Source organism: Gymnoscopelus braueri (assembly GCF_963280865.1).
Source record: "Gymnoscopelus braueri genome assembly, chromosome: 12".
Classification (NCBI taxonomy): domain Eukaryota; kingdom Metazoa; phylum Chordata; class Actinopteri; order Myctophiformes; family Myctophidae; genus Gymnoscopelus; species Gymnoscopelus braueri.
The window spans coordinates 11,277,764-11,297,992 of NC_137614.1; the positions used below are offsets into that span (position 1 = coordinate 11,277,764).

Consider the following 20,229-nt stretch of genomic DNA (forward strand, 5'->3'; position numbering starts at 1 on the left):
GTAAGACATGCCACACTTTGGTGGCAGCATAGTAGAACGTTTTGAGCTGATTTTTAGGGGAAGGAGGTCAGAGTCCCCAGGGCTCTGTATTTGCCGAATGTTCATGCCAGAACAAGGGACACTGGGTTTCAAGTGGTTAAATGATATGGCTTGGTACAATGTAATTAAAAAATGTGGTCTTTAAAATATGCGTTTCTTTTGGTCCGCAGTCACGTAATGTTATGGCTATAGCTGATGTATTGCCGTTGTGGGGAACAATAGTGTGTGGGAGAGAGCATGGCCCCCCTTCAACAACACCACAACATCATGTGACCATGTGCTTGTTGTGTTTATGTTTTCTATCCAGCTCTCAGAAACAGCCTCCTTTATGTTGCTGCTGCTTCTGACGCAAAGGGCAGCAATTCAACTTTATGGACTTGTGACCCGACCACACACACGCACACACAGGAATAGACAGTGCGTTTCTTTGTAGCTGTAGATTTATGTTGTCTTTTCACTCTGTCGGTGTTGTGGTGTAGTGGGCTGACTAAAAGCTACTGAATAAAAATGTGAGGCTGCGCTGCTCGCTTTTCTCACCGGCTTTCTTTCTTTGGTAACGACACAGTCAAATCTTAGAGTGATGATTCTCACCCTTTCAGAGTCAAATTGCTTGTTAAAAGTCTTTTTGACTCGCTTGTACTCTCTCTCTGGCTTAGAGCAGACTTGAATTGAGATTCAGAGGGTTCATCTCTCCCTCTCTCTCCTCCATCCCTTTCCATCTCTCTCTCTCTCTCTCTCTCTCTCTCTCTCTCTCTCTCTCTCTCTCTCTCTTGTATTCACACAGACACGCACACACACACACACACACACACACACACACACACACACACACACACACACACACACACACACACACACACACACATACACACGTTCTCTCTCTGACTCTCTCTCTCTCTCTCTCTCTCTCTCTCTCTCTCTCTCTCTCTCTCTCTCTCTCTCTCTCTCTCTCTGTCTCTCCGTCTCTCTATCTCTAACTTGCTGACTATCATTTTTAGTGAGAGTAGGCCATTACTGAAAGGGTCCTTGGTTGATTTCACAGCCTCTTCAGGCCTTGAGTGTGTGTTCATGAGTGTGTGTTCATGAGTGTGTGTTCATGAGTGGATTGAGGGCAGGCAGGCGGAGGAGGGTTAGCCTCCTAACACTAACGTGTGTGTATGTACACACACACACACACACACACACACACACACACACACACACACACACACACACACACACACACACACACACACACACTTATTTAACCAGCTCGGTGTAATTCATCTATGCCCCTTTGAGAGCAGACCCATGGCTGACAGGAATATTTGCATCCCTAATTCCCCCGTCTCTCTCTCTCTCTCTCTCTCTCTCTCTCTCTCTCTCTCTCTCTCTCTCTCTCTCTCTCTCTCTCTCTCTCTCTCTCTCTCACTTGCTCTTTCTTGCCCCCACCCTTTCACTGTGCCAGCTGGGACCAGCAGAACCAGAAAGAAGAGAGGCAGGAAGTCTGTGTGACACACAGACACACACACACACACACACACACACACACACACACACACACACACACACACACACACACACACACACACACACACACACACACACACACACAAACTATTGCATAGATAATCACTGTATCTAATCAATTCAACGCTGATGTTATACAAAGCTCCCGTTTAGGGTAATTAACATGGCCTCATTAAGGCGTGCACGTCTGTGTGTGTGTGTGTGTGTGTGTGTGTGTGTGTGTGTGTGTGTGTGTGTGTGTGTGTGTGTGTGTGTGTGTGTGTGTGTGTGTGTGTGTGTGTGTGTGTGTGTGTGTGTCCACACATCTGAATTGTTCTTTGTTCCTGCAGCACCTTATGTTGCATGTGGGTTAAAATGCAGCACTTTATAGCTGTAATATTGAATTCAATATAGTTGCTGTTGGGCAGAAACCTCCAAATTTAATTTTTTTTTCCCGTAAATGTATTCCCTACTTCATCATACAAGAGTGTCGCAGAAAAGTATTGGAAATAGCTATCGGTTTGATTTTTTTCATAATAATTAATAAGGCACGTTTTGGACATACACGGTTACAGCAACGATATCTTGTAGGCTACTGTGTGCGGTGTGCAAGAAAGGAGCAGCATCACACAGTTCAGTGAACTGTTTTGTGTTTGTATGTATGTTTTATGGCGTGTGTGTGTGTGTGTGTGTGTGTGTGTGTGTGTGTGTGTGTGTGTGTGTGTGTGTGTGTGTGTGTGTGTGTGTGTGTGTGTGTGTGTGTGTGTGTGTGTGTGTGTGTGTGTGTGTGTGTGTGTGTGTGTGTGTGTGTGTGTGTGTTTCTCTGCCTTTGTGTGGCTGGACTCTGCATCACAATGACTCCATCATCTTTCCATTGAGCTGCCTTTCCCCAGGGCTGGGGAATCAATTGCCTATGTGATGTGCCCATACTATTCCCTTTAGGAGAAATCAATTCAGCCTTATAAGTATGGCCTGGTTTAGTTTGTGTGTGTGAGTGTGAGACCTTGTAGCCGCCTTGTTGTGGTGTGTGCTGATCTGTACATTATGTTGATATTGTGATATGAGACAGAATGTATTTATTTATTTTATTATTTTGTACTTTTTCAGAATAAAAAAACAAGGAATTTGATTTATTTAAAATTAAATACTAAATTAGCATTGGAAATGGAATATGAGTTAAACCCCCTATTTCTATTTATTATCACATGCCTGATATATCCAGATGAATTCCATTTTTTTTATAGATTGTTAATTATTGTAACATACTTTGAAAGGAAATGTACACTTTTGTTTTTGAAAACTAACTCCTCCAAATATCTCAATTTATTCCACTAGAGAAGTTAACCCTTGAAAAACATAACCGTGCATACATTTTCCAAGACCTTTGGTCTCAGTGTGTAAGCCAGGGGTAGAGGGGATGGAATAGGGAATGGGAGAAGAATTGTGTACTGTGGGGCATGCATGCTGTGCTCCTGTTTTCATCACAATATTATGGTCACAATATCGATGTCGATGTTTGGTCAAAAATAGCATGATATTCTATTTTGTCCATGCAGCCCTATAGTGCAACGTATGTGTGTACACAGACCTGACATGTTGATGTCGGGCAGGAACCTCATCTCCATACTTTTCATGTTTTCTTTCGCAAATTGAAATGAATGCCTGTACTTTGTCATACTACAGTGTCACACAAAAGTAGAAAAATTGCGGATCTACAAGCTCAAAACGCGTCACATCGTGATGCCTTTTGAGCTTGTAGATTCGCTATTTTTGCAATTTCTTTATTTGAATCCTGAAAAGTTCACAGTTATGGACATATGAAGGTTTCCACCCAACAGCATTGATTGGTGGGGGTGCATATTTAAGCACAGTGTTTAGTCTTGCAGCTGTTGCTGAGATTGACACCTCTGGAAGGTCATGACTTTACCCTCCCCTCTCATTAGAATGGTCTGCCCCCCCCCTCTCTGCTCACTAGCCAGCTGGACCCATCCACAGGGGGCAAAGATGGCGGGGGGGGGGGGGCACAAGAGCGGCTCAGCATGCTGTTACTGTCAGGACTCATTTAGCACCCCTCTCCTCCTGCCGAACCTGTGTGTGTGTGTGTGTGTGTGTGTGTGTGTGTGTGCGTGTGCGTGTGTGCGTGTATTGTTCTATAGAGATGTGTTTCCCACATAGCGCTGGTACATCAGTACATTAACTTGACTTCATTGGTCTGGTCTATAGGTCATAGTAAATCTCTATCCAGGTTCATTTTAGAATCAGCTGGCCAGCTCTAATGGTCTATTGAACTGCACCTCCTACCCCCCCCCCCCATATCGTACCATAATAACTCTTTGATCATGCACTCGCACCATCCCCCTTTACGAGGAGAGAGAGAGAGCAACGGAGGGGAGTGAGAAAATATAGAGACAGAGCGACAGAGAGAAATTTCTTATGTAGCAAATTTACAAGCTCACCGCATGTACACGACGCTTGTACATCTGCTATTCTCACCGAATGTTTGCCTATTACGACCTATGTCCAGAATAGGGACTTTAGGATTCATGTAGTAAAAACTTGTGAAAATAGCTGTTTTCTTAAAAATATGTATACTGTATATCTTTTTTTAATTTCTTTATTACAATTCTTTATTCATGAAATTATTTAAAATGTAGGAAAATCTTTTGAGAAAAAAAGGGGTATTTACTCAAGACCCTTAAAAATGTGTCTGCAGGCCTGGACTGCTGGCGTAGCGGTCCAGGCACCTATATAGGCTCAGTGTAGCCTGACAGCGTGTCGCGGGTTTGAGTCCCGAGCCCGACGGCATTTGCTGCGTGTCACTCCCCATCTCTCTCCCCAAAACTTTCCAAAAAGCCAAAAAATAAATATTTAAAAAAACAATGTGTCTGTGTGTGACCCACAAATGGGTCCCGACCCATTGTTTGGGAAACGCTGGTCTATCCCTTCACGATAAGAACTTTGAGTGACAATTGCAGGACAATTGGCTGCAGGATCCCATGTTGGCCTCTATAATCCACCAGGTTGGTCCCCCCCCCCCCCCCAAACAAATAAACCTGTAAAATGCATCAAAGCTTCCGAGCTGGTTATGACACATTGTCTCAGTGTTTGACGTCTATAAATCTGTTTTGCTCGTGTGAAATAAGCTCATGGGTTTTAAGCGATTTTTTAATGCGATTTGGTCAATCTCTTATGACTGTTTGTAATCCGGGTTGCTGGGTTCAACCGGCGGTCACACCTGTCTGTGATGAGTGGGGCAGTGGCCTGCTCTTTCTACAGTATATGGTTGGCCTAGCCTCGACCATAGACCTTGAGGCAGGCAGCCATTACAGGGGGAAGGATACCTGTGTAGAGGATTCAGCTATTCCTATAGCAATATCTATGCTGTATTTTGGTGTTTTCACTGTCCCCGTCTACTAGGGGTGTGCCGACTAATTTCATGATACGATACGATATTGGGCACACGACATCGATACGATATCGATACGATACGATATATGGCACTTTTTTATTATGAAAATATATGGGGGGGGGGGGGAAGCTTATGAAAATATATGGGGGGGGAAAAGCAAATGCAAACAAATACTTCTGTTTTTGCATTATTATTATTGCAAAAAAAAATAATACTACACCACACCACACCACACACCACCACACTACTCCGGTGGCTGATAACTGCTGGTATAGAGGTAAACATGGGTTTTATGTAAACACAGGGCAAGGTTACATGCTTTGCCTTTAACTTTACTTTTCTGCTGATGTCTACGGTTGCTAACCTAAACCTGTTACACAGAGCTTAATCTCTCAAGAACAGATTCTGCACTGCGTGAGAATCTGTCGTGAAGGCTCGTCGTAACATGTACACACTGGGCTACAAGTGGGCGTGCCTTCAGATCAGGAAGCAGGCCGCGCTTTACCCAATCAAATGTAGTGGGCGGGATTCACATGTCCGTCGATCTTTCCCCCTCGAAACAAACCGAAACTAATTTAACAATAGCGTCCGCGGAGCAGACATAACCACGGAAATATATTCACATTTTAACTTACTCTTTCATCATAGAAACAAGTGGGCTTATAACCAAAACGATCCATGTTCTCTGGGAGAAGTGGTGTTAGTGTTCCGTGTAGAAATATTGTTAGTGGGAATGAAAACATAGTCGCACCAACCGGAAGTGATGCGCTGAAGGCGCATCACAAACACCGGTTTCCCTGTGCTCTGGTGTTACGTTATCGTCCCCCCAGAGCCAACAGACATAGAACAAACAGCAGAGGGCGCTGTTTTTCATTTTCAGTTGGCGATGGGTTCCCAGATTGCACAGAGCTTAGCCGTGGGTATTGTGAGGTATCTGACTTCAGTGCATCACAATGGGGAGTTGTTGTATTGCACGTCTGGTCTGTGAAGATCAAGAGGAATTTGAGCCTTGGCTCGAAACGTTGTCATTAAATTACATTGGAGCAGACAAATGTGCGTGCGGGTTTATTCTTTTTCTTTATCTGTGAAGATGACACAGGCTGTGTTTCTGTGTGTTTGTCTCCAGACCCAGAGTCCCAGAGGAAGAGGACGGTGCAGAATGTGCTGGACCTTCGGCAGAACCTGGAAGACACCATGACCAGCTTGAGAGGAGCACAGCTCAGCCACAGGTCAGACACCACACGCACACAGCCACACGCACACACACACACACACACACACACACACACACACACACACACACACACACACACACACACACACACACACACACACACACACACACACACACACACACGCACACACACACGCAGACAGACACACACATGCAAACACACACAAAAGATAAAGTTAAGAATAGCAATTGGGAGACATAGATCTTTATTGACAGTTCCTAACTGTGAGCCGGTGTTGTGGCCTTTCAGATCAATACCGGTGTCTGTGTTCCTGATATCGTCACTGTCGGGGGGGGGGGGGGGAAACCTTGTACATGTATGTCCAAAACGGTTCCTTTTTTATTATAATTTTAAAAACATTAAAAAATAGCCGATCTGGTATTTTCACTACTTGTATGACAAAGTAGGGCATTCATTTACGAAAAAACAACAACATGAAAAGTTGAAATCTGGAGATACAAGGTTTCTGCCCAACTGTGACCATACATCATTGCTGTCAGCCAGAAACCTCAAATATCTCCATATTCAAACTTTTTGTGTTTTTTCTTAAATTAGCAGATCTGCAAGCTCGAAACGCGGCGCGAAGCGACGCGTTTCGAGCTTGCAGATCTGCTAATTTTGCTATTTTTTAATTAGAATCCTGAAAAGTAACAGTTTTGGACATATGAGGTTTCCACCCGACAGAGACGATATACAGTACTGCAGGCTGTCAGTATGTATGTCTTTCTGTCTGCTGTGCTTTGGGTTTTCGCACGCAACTGAAAGCAGGATTAATGCAAAGCTGACTTCAAAGCCCACCCTGCTGATGCATGCACACGAATCATATTCACAGTTCATACACAACGAGACAGGCAGCGATGCCATGAATATGGGCGCACACGCACGCACACTCACGTGCACTAATAATAATCACCCCACCACCCACACCATGTATTTCTTGCCTGTCAGTCTTCTCCACTATCTCTCTCTTCTCTTTGTCTCTCTCTCTCTCCCTCTCTCTCTTTCTCTCTCTCTCCCTCTCCCTCTCCCTCTCTCTCGCTCTCGCTCTGTCTCTCTCCTCTCTCTCTCTCTCTCTCTCTCTCTCTCTCCTCTTTCTCTCACTCTCTCTCTCTCTCCTCTCTCTCCCTCTCAGTTTGTTCAGCTTTTTTTTGTGTCCTTGAGAGTCTCTCTCCCTGCCCGCCAGTGTTGCCAGATATTGCGAAAGAAACCCAGTAAAATGAGTTAGTATTGCATCAAAATCAGTAGAACCAATTTAACCCCTACATACTTTTGCTATTTTCAAAAGAAATAAAGAGAAGCGTGAAATATATGGAATATTTTTAACACAAATCTTGTAGGGGGGGGGGGGGGTTTTCCCTGGGACAAAATATTTGTAGATGGGGGTCCTTGATATGAGGATGTTTGAGAATTAGGAAGCCAGTGAAAATAAGCAACTACACTTTAGAAATAAGCCCTAAAAAAAAACGCAACTCGCCGGAACTATACCTATATTTACAAGCGATTTTACAAAAACACAATCCCAAAGTTGCTTATAATAAGCAGCCATGGCAACACTGCTCTGCCTGCCCATGCCATGCCCATGCCATGCTCCCCATGTATGTCTCTCTCTCTCTCTCTCTCTCTCTCTCTCTCTCTCTCTCTCTCTCTCTCTCTCTCTCTCCCCCAGACCCCCCCCTCTTTCTCTCTCCCTCCCTCTCCGCCCCCCTCTCCGCCCCCTCTCTCTCTCTCTCTCTCTCTCTCTCTCTCTCTTCTCTCTCTCTCTCTCTCTCTCTCTCTCTCTCTCTGTCTCTCCTCCCCCTCTCTCTCTTCCTCTCTCTCTTCCTCTCTCTCTCACTGTGACTGTCCCCAGGAGAGATAGAGTAGGCTACACCAGCAGATGGACCATTCATACTGTACATAGCAGTAATAACCTTGACACACTGTCTCCGCCGCTCTCAGGGGACGCGCCGTGTTCTGCTTGCAGGCCTGCTGGCCTCGTTCAGTGGAAGTTTCCCTTTCAAGCAACGATGCCGCTTTTAACCTGTGAAAAATCCACTCATTCAACCTGCGTGAACCCTATAGCGTCCATATTCCTGGGGGCGGACATTTGGCAAAAATAGACGAGCTATCGGTCTATCTGTTGGTTCGCAAAGAGATTTGGTTGTTTAGGGAAAACAAGGAGTGGACCTGGTATAGATCCTGAGGGACCCCCCCGGTCAACCAGGGTTTAAGTGGGAAGTGGCTGATGATACATCAAATGTCTGTACAGATGCACACAAACCGTTATCTCTCTAGACAGATACAGAGCTTAATGCCTTTTAACAAATGTAACAGGCAGCGTAGAATGTTATACAAGCTAACATGACTGTTCGTCAGTTTAGTATGTGTTCAGCTTCTGTGAAGTCCACGCTATTCAGAGCTTTGTACCCTATGTACTTGCCCACTTGTGGCAACGCAACAGCAAAACCAGTAACTTAAAGATTCCGTGAGACTGCTGCTTAAAGTGCCACGATGCAGCAGTGCAAGGAAACCTCATGTACAAATGTATGTGTAGGCTGTCTAACTCTGTGTCATTTTAATTCTGATAAACCCTGTGTTCGGTCAGGTTTTACTCTAAACTGTGGAACCATTTAAACTGTGGAACCATGTAAGCCTGTATATGAATTTATGATTTTAAATGGACTCTGTCCAGCTTTGTTTCTTTTGGTATTTGTCTGTTATTTCTTATTGTTGCTATGGACCATGTGTCTGGGGGGATTTTTTTGGCTTTAGTATTGATAGGACAGTAGGCTGACGGGAAATGGGGATAGAGAGATGGGGTGAGACACGCAGCAAAGGCCGTCGGGATACATTGGACTACGGGATACGGGACTCGAACCCGCAACGCGCCGTCAGGCTACATTGTAGCCTAGGGGCCCTTTATAAAGTTTTGATTGATTGATTATGTGTCACCTACATTCTCCTCTGTTATTTTACGTTGGCGGTTGTGCTCGTTACTAGTTCCTATTAAAGGGCTCTTCTTAGGCAGCTGATTCTGTTTGTTGTGACAAGATTAGTTTGAAGTGCTGACAGAAACCAAGACCCGCTAACTTTTAATATGCTAATGCTGAGATCCAAGGCATTAAGCATAGGAATGCACTGTGCTGCACTTTGCTCGAGCGGAATACGTGAGGATTCATCAGCAGCGTGATGCTATTGGGATTGGAGACACACAAAGAACGCTCTCTCTCTCTCCATGCAGCGCAGGCTGTGCTTTACGGATTCAGCCTTAAACCAGGGCACAGGCAACAAAGGAAAAGAAAGACCCCTGCAAAGGCACTCCTGTGACACAGATATGCCACGTACGGTATAATTTGGAAACCTCGTATGTCCAAAACTGTTACTTTTCAGGAAATGGATTGAGAGCTTTCAGAAATAGTGAAAATAGCCGATCTACAAGCTCACAACGCGCCGCATTGTGACGCGTTGTGAGCTTGTAGATCGGCTATTTTCAAAAAAAAAACTTGAAAAAAAAAAGAAAATGATGAAATATGGAGATAGCAGGTTTCTGCCCGACAACGACATTATACTGTACATGCACATATATGCTACGCACTTATATGCTACACGCACGCACACACACAGACACGCACGCACAGTTGCACACACACACACATACGCACACGCACACACACACGCATACACCTGGAAGAAGAAAACTAATCCATAAGCAACTTCACAGTGTGAGTGAGTGGTAAAGCTTAATTTATTGTTGCGATACGACACAATTTTAAGCTTGTAGATCTGCACATTTTCGGCGAGTGACTCGAAGTATGAAACCAGGCTTTGCTGCCGTAAGGCTTTAAGGAACACACAAGTCCTTTGAGAAAGGAAGCTGCAAGGAGGAGAAGAGAGGAAAGGAAAGATAACCTCCAAGACTCCTTTGAGAACAAAGGGCGACCAGGCAGTCAGTTAAATGGAGCATTTCTAAGCCCCCCCAATTGACCATAGTTAGGGCAGCCATTTTTCCTCTTACATCTCACATATTTCAAGGAACACAGCCTTGACATAAGGAATCGTCCCTTATTTGGAATACTAAAAGACGTGTCCCTTATTGGAACTGATAAGGAGGGACACACTTTGTTCCTTATTTTTGGGGGAATCAATACGTGACACACATCTTACAAGTTGAAACAGCTCATACATATATTATAATAATACAGGTTGTATACCACTTAAACCCTATAGACTGGAGTTATCTGTGTACTTTTTTCTGTCTACACCAAATCTCTTTACCACAAATAGCCGATCTACAAGCTCACAACGCATACAACAAGCTTGTATAGCTGCTATTTTTGCCCAATGTTCCCCCCAGAATATGGACGCTTGGGTTCAAGTGGTTAATATAATGTACAAAAAAGGTACATTTAGTGAGATTTTTTCTGTGCGTCCCTTAGTTTTCCTATAAATAAGTTACCCGGCCGGATGTCATCCCTTATTTGAACTTCAGGCAGTTGGCAACCCTTCTCGCACACGTGTTTCAGTGAAACTCGTCTCTTTTCTCTCTCCGTATAGCTGCCAGGAAGGGGGCGTGTGTTACGACAGCGACGAAGCCGCCGCCTTCTCTATCTCCAGCCTATCGAACCGCTCCTCTCCGCTGTCGTGGCGGCAGGGTCAGGCCAGCCCCCGCCTGCAGGCGGGCGAAGCCCCCATCGCCACGGTCCACCACACCCAGCCCCTCCGAATAAGCCACACCTCCCGCATCCACCTGATCGAGGGGCTGGACGACTCTGACCCCGCCCTCCTGAAGGTGGCTTACCTCAGCGACAGCGACCTGGGGGGGAAGAGCCCCAACGAAGATGATGAAGACGCCGACGACGACGATGATGATGACGTTGACATCGATGATCTGGGCAACGGGTGAGTGTTATCTTTATCCAACCAGTTACACTACTCGTTATATTACTTTTCCGTGATAATAGCATCCTTTATCCTCAATATTCTGACATGTGCATCACTAGCAGTTTTTTTCTGCTGCCTACATTGTATAAAATCCTCAGTGTTGATGTTATCTCTGAAGAGTGTTGCAAACGGAATGGCTCCGTTGGTTAAAAAAAATTTATGGAGGATTTTATTGTGTATGAACTCGCACCATACGGTACGACCCCCAGGTGCCAACATCTGTCCAGATGCTAAACATAAAACATTCTGGGGATGGCAGTTCATTGCTTCAGTGGAATTCAAACTGATCAGGGGGAGACACATGTAGTCGGTGCAGAGATCGAACAGATCCATTCATTTTGGGGAATTTCAAACGAGGTGACGGCTACTATGAGTCTATGACCTTTATGGGCCACATGGCTCTGGAATGGTAGCCTGGCATGGCCAGACTAATATCACTGCATAAACATTAGCCTGGAATCTCTGTGTGGAACCTGCATTTCCGAGGTGGCAAATTAAAAAAATGCCTCTGGTGATAAACCCGCCCCATATTTGCATACTGGGCCCTGATTGGTCCCTCACAACTTTGGAGGCAGCAGCATTAACACCCTAAGCACCCTTAGACCACATGGGGAGAGCATCTCAATGCCTCGTAAACACAGTAAACTCCTCAGTGTTAATGTAGCCATGTGTAACTCAGAGAGTGTACACATGTATATCGTTACTGTCGGGCAGAAACCTCCTATGTCCATATTCTAACTTTTAGTTTTTTTCCCGTAAATTAATGCCTTACTTGATCATACTACAGCGTCACACAAATGCATCAAAAGTAGCAGATCTACAAGCTTTCGAGTTTGTCGACCTTTGCTATTTTGGAATTTGAATCCTGAAAAGTAACAGTTTTGGACACAAATTCTGAGGTTTCCACCCCGGCAGAGACAATATAAAATGAACACTGAAGGATTTTACAGAGTGGTCTGTGGAAAAGGAAAGCAGCACACCTGTGTCTGCCTAATAACGATGACCGCAGGTCCCGGCCTGTGAGAGGAGAGGTGAGCCCCCATGCCACCTGTCAACACTTACAGCCCTGCAACCGCAGTCAGTCCTGCAGTTAGTGGTTTACCAGCCAGACAAAGCCTCCATCCGCCCCACTGTAATGAATCACCAGTGGTGGAAAAAGTACTCGCATTCTTTACTTAAGTAAAAGTATCAATACTGCAATGTAGAAAACTAGAAATACTACAAGTTACAAGTAAAAGTACGGAATTCAAAATGTACGTGAATAAAAGCACATAAGTATTGGTATGAAAATGTACTTAAAGTGACAAAAGTAGAAAGTACTCATTATGCAGAATGTACCATTTGATTTCACATGTTTTCAAATGTATAAAATGTAAAAAAAAACATATTTTGATGCGACATATTGTGAGCTTGTAGAGCGGCTATTTTCAAATGGTCGAAATGTATATAGGGCTGAAGTGGTTTCTGTAGGCTTTGTGATAATAACCAAAATCTACAAAGTAACTAGTAACTAAAGTTTTCTAATAATTGTATAATTGTAGTGGAGTAAAAGTATAATATTTGCCTCTGAGATGTAGTGATTGTTGAGTAAAAAGTGGTGAAAATTGGAAATACCCCGGTAAAGTAAAAAAAAAAACTCAAAATTGTACTTAAGTACAGTACTTGAGTAAATGTACTTTGTTACTTTACACCACTGTGAATCACAACACGCCCCGAAAGTTCCACCCCCCCCCCCTCTCTGAAAGTCTGCACTGACTCTGGCAACTGTTGGGGGGGGGGGGGGGGGGGGGGCGCCCCCCTTGGTGAAGTTGGCGCAGCCTTTGTCAGGAGAGAGCCCTGTGGGCAGAGCCAAGGAATGATGTCACAGTCAGTTACTGACTGACTGAGCCCCCCCCCCCCCCCCTCCCCCTCCCGGCGACGACCCTGTCATATTCAGCTGTGTGTGTGTGAGCCTCCTGGCAAAACGGGCAAGGTGCCAATTTGACCCCTTGCAGAGTTTGGGCAGAGCTACAATGCAGATGTCTGTGGAAAAACCCGGTTGGCTTATGGCTCGCTCTGACGGACCCCCTGCTGAGCGATCACTCAACATGTTGCGTACATGATCGGATTAAACCCCGGTCTCAAACTCAATGAGGATCCAAATCTTTTTAGAGCTTTAGATGTTAACCCGTTAAGATCGGGAAAGCTTTGGATTTTTTCACTTTAGATTTTAACCACTTTATCCATCATTTTATACTTTTCAAAAGTAGCAGATATACAAGCTCCGTGACGCGCTATGAGCTCGTAGATGCATTTTTTTTTTTTTCGTGAACATTTGTGCAAATCTTTGAATATATATATTTTTTTAAAGCGAACATTTTAACTCAAATCTTTGCATCTGGGGGTCCCTGGAACAAAATATTTTGAGATGGGTGGTCCGCGGCCAAATAAAAAATGTTTGGGGTCCTTGACATGAAAAGATTTGAGCACCACTGATATACTGTAGCAACATAAGTATTTCCAGGAAACTCTTAGGTTTTAGAAGACATTTGTAGAATCGGCCTCAGGTCTCATTGGGTTAAATTAATTGCTTTTGGACTGTACATTGTGTGTGTTCCGCAAAGCTGAAAGTGACTCTTGTTTTCATGGATTTCAAAAACATAATTTCGTGCCATGTGCTCATCGCTTGATTTTGACATCCTGTTGTTGCACACTGCGGCGTTAAGTCCTTAAAATATCCTCTCAAACACAATACACAAACTCCAGTTGACACGGACCAGCTGGCGGGCTCCAGGTGTCCGTGACGACCGAACCTCCTACAGGGCTGATGAGGGACGGAAGGAAGGCTGTTGTTTTCTCTCACCTTCATTTGCTGTCTGCCACCTGATGGGCTACAACCTAACACACCCCATCATGACTGTCTATTTGTGTACAGCCTGTGTGTGTGTGTGTGTGTGTGTGTGTGTGTGTGTGTGTGTGTGTGTGTGTGTGTGTGTGTGTGTGTGTGTGTGTGTGTGTGTGTGTGTGTGTGTGTGTGTGTGTGTGTGTGTGTGTGTGTGTGTGTGTGTGTGGACATCTCTCACTGCGTTGCCCCACTATGAGGGGATGATGTGACACAATTCTTCGAGGTCAGACACGCAAACAGCATCACGTTACGATGACCCCTCCTAAGTCCACAGAACGAAAAAACACATGAGCTCATAGCAAACTGGGAGGGTGGCTGGCGGACGTGTGTGTGTGTGTGTATGTGTGTGTGTGATAGTGTGTGTCCCTCATGCCTGAGCTTGTCTAAACCCAACCTAATGGCCCTTTGCTGACTATAGGCATGACATCTCCATGGTTACCTGTTTAAAATGTCACCCCCTCCCCAGTCCCCAGGAAATCAATGGCAGACAGACGGCTGGGCCCTGTGGTGTTGCTGAGTGTCTGGTCATGGCCGCCAGTGGGAAGCTTTAGACGTCCCTTTACTTCATAGGCCTGCATTGTCCCCCTTGTGTAAAGGATGTGAAATCATAGCCAGCATTCTCTGGCTTGTCCATGAGACCAAGAGTGAGAAAGCATTTGGAGGAGGGAGACACATTGACCCTCAGAGAAGTAGACAGACAGACAGAGAGACGACATCTTTCTTTTTCTTTCGGCTAATTCCCATCAGGATCACTGCAGTGGATCATCTGTTTTCTGTGTCTTCCTCGGTGACTCCTGCCACCTGCATGTCCTCTCTCACCGCATCCATAAACCTCCTCTTTGGCCTACCTCTTCTCCTCTCTTACCTGGCAGTTCCATCTTCAGCATCCTCCTCCCAATGTACCCCGGCTCATCCCTCCTCTGCACATGTCCAAACCATCTCAACCTCGCCTCTCTTGCTTTATCCCCAAACCTTCTAACCTGGGCTGATCCTCTAAATGTAGTCATTTCTGATCATGTCCTGCCTTGTCACTCCTAATGAGAAACGTAGCATCCTCAATTCTGCTCCGCTTAATCTACACTTGACCATTCTAAGTCATTATAAAATGCTTCATAATGTGTTGCGATTATTGTTATAAAGCATTATAAGTATGAGAACTACAATTATTCAGTGTTCTAAGTAGATTATAATGCATTATAAGTATGTTTAGTGCATTATAGACATGGACTTCATAGGAAGTGTTAAATATATTTTTTGACATTTTATATAGTCATTCTAACTCACCCGAGTCCCCACTAGAGGTCAGGCTAGAGCCACTAGATTCCTCTTCCAGGCTACTACATGCATGCTGGACTCTCCCTTTTCTCATCATTTATTCCACACGCTCATCCATTATACATACTTACGCACAGCCCCTGTCATATAGAGGTCATACTACACGCTCATAACCCCATCCCCACTATATAATACATAGGATTCTTATCATATACATAATGCATCGCTAGCGCAGACATCCTCCCTTTGTTTGTTTGGGTTCTGAGTGTCCCATCTCTTTGTTCTCTTAAATGGTGAGGAAGTATACCATAAAGCAGGGTTCTGCAACGTTTTATTTTTCACACCAAGCAATTGTGTTGCTGATTAGATTTCATAGATGGCTTCATAGACTTGATTGACATCAATGTTGTTTAAATTAAGGTTTTATTGTCTGATTACACATGATCTTTTCTATTAATATGTTGGATTCATGTTCTTGTGTATTTTCTAGACATTTTAAACCCTCAATACTTTGTAAACATGACCTCTCTGTACCTGGTCTGCTCTTTTTTCCCTCTACACCAAACCTCTGCAACGCATTGGGAGCTTTTAGATTGGCTATTTTTGGCCAATGTCACCCCTCTCCCAGAATAGGGATGCTAGGGTTCAAGTGGTTAATGTAAAAAAAAAAAAGAAGTTCCGATTACACAAAGATTTTGGCGGCCCAGCTATTGTAACTCTCAGGAACCCCCCTAGGGGTCCCAGACCCCCTGTTGAAGCCCCATACCATAAAGACGTTAGTATGACAAAAGGAGGTCTATACAATAAAGACGTCAACATGACTAGACTAACATGCGTTCCATGTGTTCGGATGTGACTCACTATGAAGTCTCACGGTGATTCATATGAATTATATTGGCATGAATCACTTTCGCTTTTGAAGTCGGAGCTTGCCATGTGCTCTTGCATGACCTCTGTGACGCACAGACCACACACACACACACACACACACACACACACACACACACACACACACACACACACACACACGCACACACGCGCACGGACACACTGAGTCAGGAGGAGGACCCCCCAGTGTTGGATATCCTTTTCCTGCCCTTTCTCTCTCTGTCCCTGACAGACCCTTCCTCCCTCCATCTGCAACCAGACCCTCCCAATGTCCCCCACACTCTGACTTATTACACACACACACACACGTCATTCTGTCCAGGAAACACCAGGGAGGGGAGCCTGTGTGTGTGTGTGTGTGTGTGTGTGTGTGTGTGTGTGTGTGTGTGTGTGTGTGTGTGTGTGTGTGTGTGTGTGTGTGTGTGTGTGTGTGTGTGTGTGTGTGTGTGTGTGTGTGTGTGTGTGTGTGTGTGTGTGTGTGTGTGTGTGTGTGTGTGTGTCTGTGTGTGCTAACATGTATTACTATACAATCCAAACATCCCCACAAGTATATAGTAACATTTGAGAAATACTCAGACAATTTTCCTGGGCGACATCACAAGATAAAAATGTTTTATGGTTAAAACTGCATGGGGAGTTCAGGCTTTTACAATTAGTCAAATGTTTAGGTTGGGTTTAGGATTACGCATCTAAAGGTTAGTTTTAAGGGTTGGGGTTAGAGTTATATGCCTGATTTATACTTAGATACGCGTCTGTGTCTGCGATGCGCTGCGACCGCGTTGTGGTGTGCACTGAGAATAGCCGATCTACAAGGTTACAGCACGTCTGTCTGTGACGCCCTGAGACCGCAACTGAATACCGTCGCTGTCGCGGCAGAAACCTCTCATCTCCATATTCTAACTGTTTTGTGTTTTTTTGTAAATTAACGGCCTACTTGATCATACTACAGCGTCACACAAAAGCATCAAAAGCGACACGTTTTGAGCTCGTAGATCTGCTACTTTTGCTACTTTGCTTTTGTACATATGAGGTTTTGTTTCCACCCGACAGAGACTACAGGGAACTCAGGCTTTAGGGTTAAACACGTGTGTGTGTGTGTGTGTGTGTGTGTGTGTGTGTGTGTGTGTGTGTGTGTGTGTGTGTGTGTGTGTGTGTGTGTGTGTGTGTGTGTGTGTGTGTGTGTGTGTGTGTGTGTGTGTGTGTGTGTGTGTGTGTGTGTGTGTGTGTGTGTGTGTGTGTGTGTGCGTGCGTTTGTGTGTTGACATAATATGCAAAGGTTTTGTGAGTTGAGAGAATAAAACCATGATGGCTGCATGGTCCCCTTCCTGGGAAATGGGATTGTTTATGGTATATTGGATTCAAATATCGTTGCTGTCAGGTGTCCAAAGCCGTTCCTTTTTTATTGTTCTTTAAAATAAAAAGAAAATAGTGAAAATAGCGACGATGCGACACGTTGTGAGCTTGTAGATCTGCTATTTTCACTATTTTTGTGTGACGCTCTTGTATGATAAAGTATGAATTTATGGGCATGAATTTATGATTACAAAAATTACAGATATTCAAGGTTTCGGCCCGAAAGCAACGACATATTCTCAACCTTTTTCATTTCAAGGAACCCCATTTTGATTTGCATTAGGCCACTGACCCCAATTTGATGCAATTTGTTTGATCTCCGGGACCCCAATCTACAACACTGTAAAATCATCAGTGTTTATTTAACTCTGGGAGTGTCCAAATGGAATGTGAACACTCTCAGAGTTACAGACCCATCAGGGTCCATTTGGACCCCTGGGGGTCTACGGACCCGACGTTGAGAGAAACTGTCTCTGTATCTGCTATAGAGCACCGAAGTCCTGACGTCACTCGTTCATCCCCAGGTTTGCGGAAGTAATTTCTCTATGGAGAATAACATTGGGTCATCTTAGAATCGTCTCATATAAGAATTGTGGTCCAAAAATAAACACCGCGTGTCGGCGTTATTGTCAGGGAGGAGGTTCTGTATAGTTTATGATAGTCAGTCACTTATATTTGATACAGTCTGTTTCTGGCGAAAATGTAACTAATTTGGCGGAAGTAACATTAGCGTTTTCTCACCGTCAGTTGATGCTTCATATCCATAAGAGTCAACCCGCCGTGGTCATTTGTTTATTTTTGGAACACAGTTCTTATTTGACGCAATATTAAATACGTCTATGGGATTCAGAACGGGGGTGGAAAACTGCGAACCAGGTAGACAAACAAAGGATGTGTAAATGACGTCAGACTTCGGCGGTCTATACCAATCCTACAGCGCCAGATCTATCTACACTGTGTAGGGGTCTTCAACGTTTTCCAAACCAAGGACGCCCTTAGCTGAGAGAGAGATGAAGCAGGGACTCGCTACGACATTCTGTATAACATTGTGTTGCAGATTAAACATTTTCATAGATTTCATAGACTTGTTTGACAGCACTATCATGAGTGTTCTTTAGACATTTAACCACTTAAACCATAGGCGCCGAATTATGTGCGCGCTCCCGGGGGCGTATACATGTGCATGCCTATGGGAGCGTGCTCCTGTAGGCATGCTTTTTTTTTTTTTTTATAAAAAGAAACTTGAAAGTGTTTAAAATTATATTTTGAAAAATTATGTTTTTTTTTTTACACAAATCTTCTCTTCTGGGGGTCCCTGGCACAAAACATTTTCATATGCGGGGGGGTCCGCGGCCAAATACATGTCATTTTGGGGGTCGTTGGCTCGAAAATGTTTGAGAACTACTGATCTACACCAACTGTGGGTCCATTTGGGACCATTGTTAACACTTTTCAGAGTTTAAGTACTTTAATGTGGCATCGTACCCTGCTAGATCGTCTGCCGCCCGTCTGACGAGCGGGCATGCAGCGGGCATGCAGCGCTGCACGTGCCAGCGATTGCTGTGAGCACGCTGCCGCTTGTGTTTCTGCACCAGTGGCCTCAGACGCCTCTTTGTTTATGGATGGAAGGAGCCCCTGGTCTGCGTGGTATCCATGGCGACGCACCGAGACGACCCGGTTGACTGCGCTAACCGTCTGAATTATGAAAACAGTTCAGAGCAGGACACACACACACACACACAGAGCTCCCTCATTCCGTCTGCAGCTTGTTGACTCCAGTGTTATGATGTTAGAAAGCCTTTGTTATCGTCTTGCTTTCTAGAAGAGCAGCAGAGAGCTTATTGTTCTTTATCTAAATCCAGCCTGATGGGGGAACTACACTCTGATAGAGGGGAAGAGGCTTCCAAACAGAAGTGCTTTTTATTGAGTGCAAATCATGCATGGAATATCGCTTCTGTGTCGTGTTTTTTTGTAGAGCCTGGGGCCGATGCCAGATGTTTTGGGGTCATCATAGGGCCGTTCGGCTGATGTGTTAAGTGGTCAAATGGGTGGTCCGCACTTTCAGAGCATCGTTCATTCATTCATTTTAATGATCAATCAAATCGATTGTGTTCCGGCTTGGATCAATGGAACTATAACGCACTGTAGTATACTTTGAAGTCCATGTATCAGTATCACAATGGAAACAAATTTGTCACGGTTTTATGGAAAAAATACCATGACTTTTCTTTACATACGTCTTTTTTATATTAATGTTAAATTATCATTAAAATCCTAGTGTTTTGCCAATTATTTGGGGGCCCACTTCACAGCTCTAAGGGGGCGTGTCCACAGATAACGGCCTTTGAGTTGGCAGTGCCAGTCTTCCATGTATTTCTACGGTAAAGATGCGCTGGTGGCTCTCGGCGCTCTCTGCGTTTTCTGGGCGCTTCAAGCTGGAAACGGTTTTAACTTTCTTAGGAAAGGAGCGCAGGTTATTTGATCCTCCTGATTGTACTCTCGTCTGACAACCCGGTAATTTACAACCCGATGTTGAATCATTACTACAACCACGACAAGTCCAGGTGCACATTGTTTCAGCTCAGCCATTGGTTCTCAAAGTGGGGGACCTCCAGGGGTCCTTGGGCGAGGGTGGGGGTACAGGGGGTCCCCATGCAGCAAAATTGGTTAATATATATAGCGTCACAATCATTTTAACCACTTTAGTCATTTATCCGTTGGTTATAAAAAAAATAGCA

General features: G+C 44.5%; 1 protein-coding gene across 8 annotated transcripts in view; it reads left to right on the plus strand.

Annotated features, from left to right (window-relative positions):
- Positions 1-20,229, plus strand: part of nav1a (neuron navigator 1a) — a 154,944-nt gene that overhangs the window by 57,245 nt on the left and 77,470 nt on the right. For all 8 annotated transcript variants that reach the window (XM_080444380.1, XM_080444383.1, XM_080444385.1 and 5 more), the window contains 2 exons: positions 6,063-6,165; positions 10,705-11,049. In XM_080444380.1, coding sequence (XP_080300506.1) covers positions 6,063-6,165; positions 10,705-11,049 — 448 coding nt within the window. The remainder of the gene's footprint in view (positions 1-6,062; positions 6,166-10,704; positions 11,050-20,229) is intronic.